This window comes from Aricia agestis, chromosome 10, assembly GCF_905147365.1.
Source record: "Aricia agestis chromosome 10, ilAriAges1.1, whole genome shotgun sequence".
In the NCBI taxonomy this organism is placed as follows: domain Eukaryota; kingdom Metazoa; phylum Arthropoda; class Insecta; order Lepidoptera; family Lycaenidae; genus Aricia; species Aricia agestis.
Genome location: NC_056415.1, coordinates 3,373,941 through 3,380,522, shown reverse-complemented (window position 1 = coordinate 3,380,522; position 6,582 = coordinate 3,373,941). Strand labels below are relative to the sequence as shown.

Below are 6,582 nucleotides of genomic sequence, written 5' to 3'. Positions count from 1 at the left end.
ATAATTATTTAAATAATGCTTTAAATTTAAAATGAACGTCATTACCAAAATTGTAACATGCCCAAGACCGTGGAATTGACTATAGAAATTGAAGTGGAAAAGGTAATTTTGTAAGACAGTTTGAAATATATCTCTTAAAAGTATATTTAATTTTAATTACTTATTATAAATTCTATAAAAATATCGGTTCAAGATTTTATTTTATTGCAGGTATCATGCCCTGGAGTTTGGCTCTGTCAGGATGGTCGAGTATCACTCACAGTATTTGCCTTGGGAACTAGTTACCAGACTTGCCTTCTACCTCCAACATTTCCACTGACGTTTAAAGATGTATTTTACTTCCGCAAGAGATTTAAAGAAGCCTGTGCTGTCAATAACATCTGCTGTCTACTGAGTAAGCTCATCTTTTATTTATTTGCAGTCAAAGACATATTATCTGGTTTACCACTTTTCAATCTTGTTCATGTGCATTATAATTTTAATAAGATACATCCAATCTGTCTATATATATATATATATATATATATATATATACGCGGACGAAGTTGCGTCTGTCTATATATATATATATATATATATATATATACGCGGACGAAGTTGCGTCTGTCTATATATATATATATATATATATATAGACAGACGCAACTTCGTCCGCGTGAATGTATGTTATTAAAATCGAGTTTTAAAAAATTGAACACCCATCTACGACTATTTTATTTGGATCTATATATTACACACAAAATTTTTAATTTACATCAAAGACCCAGGAAACTTGAACCTCAAATACTTATCGTTTTAAAAAGTCCTTTCTTCGAAGACCGCTTAGCGTGGACAGGGTAGAGGGCCACAGGACTGGGGAAAGGAACATGTGACGGAGATAGAGGATAGACTTCAGAAGATATGATTTAATATAGGCATCTATCCCTCTTTAATCTACCTCTTATTCTCAGATTCATAATCTACAATTAAACCACAATTTTGAGGAGTTTTTTCAAATCCATTACTTATCAAGTGACCGTGTTTAGGGTTCCGTACCCGAAGGGTAAAAACGGGACCCTATTACTAAGACTTCGTTTTCTGTCCGTCTGTCTGTCTCCAGGCTGTATCTCAAGAACCGTTATAGCTAGAGTTCTGAAATTTTTACAGATTGTGTATATCTGTTGCCGCTATAATAACAAATACTGAAAACAAAATAAAATCAATATTTAAGGGGGGCTCCCATACAACAAACATGATTTTTTGGCCTTTTTTGCTCGATATCAATAATGACAACAGGCAGGCAGTTGAAATTTTCACAGAATTCTTAATTATATGTGTACTTTAATAATTACCAATAAAATGAGAGTATTTTATTTATATTAAGGGGGGCTCCCATACAAAAACACAACTTTTGGCTTATTTTTTCTCTATAACGGTACGGAACCCTGCGTGCGCGAGTCCGACTCGCACTTGACCGATTTCATTGTAAAGGTGGTATCAAATTCGGGCAATCTATACAACAAAAAAAGAATTTTGAAATTCTGACCACAAACAGCAAAGTAAACATTAACTCCTTCTTTTTTGAAAGTCGGTTAAAAAAGTATCTAAGATGTTGACCAGGGATGTAAGATGTCATCATGCCAAATTTCATTGAAATCGGTCCAGCGGATTCAGAGATTAGCCTGTACAAACAGACAAACAGACAGAGAAACAAAAAATTCAAAAACAGTTAAAATGTGTTCTATTACTCTTCTACTATGTCTCAGACTCGTTTTTTCAAGTTTATTTTCAATGTACAAAAATTTTACCTCTACGATTTTATTATAAGTATAGATATAGATATACATATCAGTCTTAAAATGCATTGCGCTTCTAATAAGGATACTATGTGCCTCTTAGAATTATACAATACCAACTTAAGTTTAAACTAACCATGCATCATCACAGCAACTTTACAATGTTTACCAAAATTTTAAAAAGCAAGTGCAGCAACAATTAGAAATTGGTTTTTATTACAAAGTGGTCAATTTACAGAGGATGAAACGGTATACTGTGAACTGGTGCAATGGAGTGAAGACTGTGCATCGGGGGAATGTGTTATGCTAGCCCAGTACCTGGGGTCACTGAATGATATGCTTTTCCCGCCTAACACCTGTTCCTCTGATGGTGTAGATCTGTTGATGAGAAGGACTAAAGATTTCCCGGTAAGATAACTTCAGAACAATAAGGAAAGTTTTTTTAAATAATAAAACACATTTGAGTTTAACATTATCAAATACTTCATAGTGTATCTATTTACTATTATGTATAAAAATGTACTTGCACATAAACTACTACAGAATATATATGCATTAATTAAGCAATATCTTCAGTAAAAATGCACCTTTAGTCCCATTAATCTGACTTTAATTCTGAATGTATGTATGATTTTATTTGAAGGGTATATTATCACCTAAAATAGAAATTGCAACAAAAGTTCGAATAGACGAAATTCGGGGATCCAAAGTTTACACAGATTCAAGTCCAAAAGATGCTACAAAAAGAGATAGTTGCAGTCATAAAAGCAAACTAAATGATTGTGAAACAACCAAGCACAGACCTGTGTGCCATTCGCCACAATATCATAGGTATTTTTTTCTATTTTTAAATTTTTTACCACTAACCATCCTAAAAAATATAATATATATTCAAATAAAATATTATAATAATAATCTGGAGGAGGCCTATGTCTTAAGACAACCAACAAGGAATTTTTTTTTTGTGTAATTGTGTAAATGTAAAATAATTGTTGTGAATAAAGGCTTATCTTATCTTATTTTTACTTTTACCTTGCTTGGAGATCCTGGTGTCCTGAAATACAGGCTACGCCTAGTTTAGGCACCAGTCTCCCACATAACCAGTGCCAAGTTTGTTGAGTATGTACTACATAACATTGTATTTGATCTTAATGTGGTGAGACAATAAACGAATTATGAATTATGAATTATGAATTTTATCTCTATCCTAAAAAAACAACTGTTGATTCTAGATGCAAATATGGAGACAATTTTACATAGATTTTTGATACTTGTCTTTTGTTCTCACAATGAAAATGCTTTAATGCTCGCATATCTAATTTAAGTGCGATAACAGTATAAAATAATCATGTGTCGTCAAAGACAAGACGTAGCAATATGCTAGTATTAATTTCTCAGTGCCACAGTGTAACTAGAAACCTATGTTACATCTAAAGCTTGACTTAAAATTTTTATTCAAAGGTGAGTTAGTTATTTTCTCATATCTTATTTACAGACTTAGATGCCGAAAAACAAATAGAAAGTCGTCAAGAACAAGATCGAAATCAGCAAAGTCAAACTGCAGCTTACTGTCAAATGAATGTGTACATCAAGAGTGAGTTTTTTTCTAGTACAGTAGCCATAATTTCTGTTTGTTAATTTAAGCCTATATTTCTTTATAATGCTTAAATTTAAGCTTTTATGAATATCTCTTAACCCCTATTAAAAAAAAATCTATATGCTTTTGGTTATCTATTTTGCTGTCTGTGTCGTATATGTTGGAAAAGCAACTGAACAGACAATGAATGTTACACTGATTAGCCTAAGTATGAAGCGAATATTTTGAACATGTTCAAGCTATAAAGATGAATACATTAAGGACTAAAAAAATTACTATTTCAACGTGACAATATAATATATTTTATTCATATTTCCATCTCTATCTTCCCTGCCTATCTCCTTCTCCCTCAGACGTCCGAAGTCCCGTGTCCGCTCCGCTTGTCCTTCCGCCCGGCGCTGCGAGTATGCTGTATACACTGCTACTACTACCACAGACAAACCAGTGTGTTTTGATGATAAACCTGATGAAAGTGATGATGATAACAGCTGGTAAAAAATTTGTTAAAGTGCATCCACACTAGAAGTAGTGAAATATTATGTAGAAGTTTCGCTCCACTTTGCTAATATACATTTTGCCGCAAATTAAATCTATCCTATTTGCACACCACATTTCATCTTATTTAGTTAATTAGTTTGAGCGTGAAGAAGTAACGGATAGACAATTTGATGAACATAGGATGCAAACATCCTATCACATTTGGGATTTAAAAACTGCGTTGAATGTTGATCGATCCAGTAATTCTACAGTACAGGACGCAACTGTATCAATATGAATCGCGCTTATTTTAAAACTAACTTTAACTTTTTTACAGTGAAAGCGAATCAGAAGAGGAGTTGGATAAGAAGTTCCAGAAAGTACAGATAGCGAGTCGGTACATTGTTAACGAGGAGGCCGAGGATGTCCCCAGGCGAGTACACCACTGGAAAGTGACTCCGTGTGTCTGCGAGATATGTAAGAAGTATCATGAACTATTCCATATTAGAAGTTGATAAAATATTATTGCCTTTTAGAAATTACTGATATGAAAGACAAAGAAAGTTAAGAAGCTAAACTTTTAGCTTTTTCCCAACGCGAATAATAAAAAAAATGTATATAAGTCCGTCCACAACGACAAAAAGTATTCTTAAATTGTTTTTAATTTTAGAACTCAGTACTGTTTTGCCGACGGAAATAGTTTGAGAATGTCGTCGCTAGATGGCGCTTTTCAGTATTTGCAACGGTAAATGAAAATTGTAAAATGTTTTGTTTCGGGTCTTGCAATTAGATAAATTAGTATAAATTAAGTGCAAAAAATATTTATTTAAATTATAATTATAATAATAAGTAAATACCTCATAAATTATTAATTTATTATGAAATGAAATTTACAATTTTTATATTTTTGCATTTTGTCTTTTTATAATTTTGTATTATAATTGCTATTTATTAGCTTAAATTTTTGTTCAACTGTTAAATATTTTAGTGTAGTTCTATGAATCGTGTTGTTCGTTTGTAAATGTGAATCAAGTTTGAAATAAAAAGACTAAAAAATATTTATAAATTTATTTACACATAAATGAATAAGGTAACTTAATATTAACGGTTCTCTAATATTATGGCTTTCACTACCTTTAACATAGCATTCCTAATAAATAATTATTTTGACTAATAATAATATTAAGTTATTCTAAACCATGAGCATTTAGAAAGGCAGTGAATATGATACGAAGATTTCATATTTTTAAAGAATAAATCGAAAAAAATATTTTATAATATTAGCGACCAAAGTAACGTAGAATTACGTTTTGAATAGCACCACAGTAAATACTTAAATATAGCCTTTTTGATTAAGTACTATTAAATATTTTATACTTACTCCAATAATATTATTATTCTTAATGTTACTTAGGGGGGTATTACATTATCATTTATATTGGATCATTTCTATGATCATATATAGGATCCAATATATATGATCATTTGATCATATCTGCGTATTACATTATCATATTTCATTGATCCTATTTTACGTCATATGTGGTTTCAATAGCCAGTGGAGAGCGCTAACGCTGACAGGTATTGACGTCAGGGTTACTAGATCTCAGAGAATTCGATTTGTCAAAAGACTTGTCATTCGATTTGTCATTTTTAATATGGCTTGTTTTTTGTTATTTCAGCAAGATTATCCAAGTATATAATTAGAAAAATAATTACATTACATTATTTGAAATGTATTAACGAACAAGAAATTAAAAACTCTTTTTTATATTAAATAACTGGCAGCACCTATTTCTATGACCGTATTGGATCCAATCTCTCAGCAAATGTCAAAAATCTATGATCAAGGAAGAAATTAATCATATGTCTATATTACATTATCCAATATCATTGACTCAATGATCTCGGATCCAATATATATGATAATCTAATATCCCCCTTACATATTTTGCTATCAAATAAGCCAAATAATATTCAAAATTGCTTTAGAAACAATACCTTTAAATTTCATATTATATCTATATTCTGTACTCGAATATAGATGATCAAGAAAAAAATAATTAAATTTGTTAATCAAGAAATCATTTTTAATAATAATAATCATTACGTTTACTAAATACGAGGGACGGAAGACTATACTAAAGCTAAAATAATTTGTACATTGATATTATCAGCATGCTTTTAGTATATCTAATTCTAAATAATGTTTACATCGCTTCAAAACAGATCAAAGCAATGTAAACAACGTTGTAATCAATTACATTTACTCATTTAAGTAACTCCTGTTAAAGTGAATCGTTGAACTAATATCATGCATCTCTTTCGTTATCCGTATAAGTGAATGAAAAAGTAGATATTTAAACAAACGATTAGCACTAACCAGGGGTTAGTGAAATAAGGACTTATTCTACATTTGCTACCGACCCTGTCTATTTATTATTTAGTTGAAATTAACAAAATTGACTTCTGTGAAATAATGTATTTTTTTTTCAAAGAAAGACATTATTTACATGCTTGTATGCCGTAGGTAATTTGAAGCATGGGCGTACCGAGGGGGGGCAGGGGGGGGCAGCCCCGTGGATCATGTTGACGTCCCTCCTAAGTATATTATCTAGTACTGTCATCAATAAAAATTAAAAATAATAAACGAATTTTTGCCAAAAAATCTGATTTGCCCCCCCTTGGCTCAGAATCTGCGTAATTTGCCCCCCCCCCCCCCCCTGGCCCAGA

General features: G+C 31.5%; 1 protein-coding gene across 1 annotated transcript; it reads left to right on the top strand.

Annotated features, from left to right (window-relative positions):
* On the top strand, positions 1-4,680 carry LOC121730923 (spermatogenesis-associated protein 6). The gene is made up of 6 exons (XM_042120147.1): positions 1-102; positions 211-394; positions 2,014-2,183; positions 2,419-2,606; positions 3,271-3,369; positions 4,187-4,680. Exons 1-6 carry the CDS (start codon positions 58-60, stop codon positions 4,362-4,364), a joined length of 864 nt encoding a protein of 287 aa, XP_041976081.1. The 5' UTR covers positions 1-57; the 3' UTR covers positions 4,365-4,680.
* Positions 4,681-6,582: the final 1,902 nt, after the last annotated feature.

Excerpts from the sequence above, each read along its gene's own strand:
- LOC121730923 (XM_042120147.1), top strand. The coding sequence starts at position 58 with ATGCCCAAGACCGTGGAATTGACTATAGAAATTGAAGTGGAAAAG. Across the intron at positions 103-210 it reads TAGAAATTGAAGTGGAAAAG|GTATCATGCCCTGGAGTTTG; the intron begins GTAATTTTGTAA and ends ATTTTATTGCAG. Across the intron at positions 2,184-2,418 it reads GAAGGACTAAAGATTTCCCG|GGTATATTATCACCTAAAAT; the intron begins GTAAGATAACTT and ends TTTTATTTGAAG.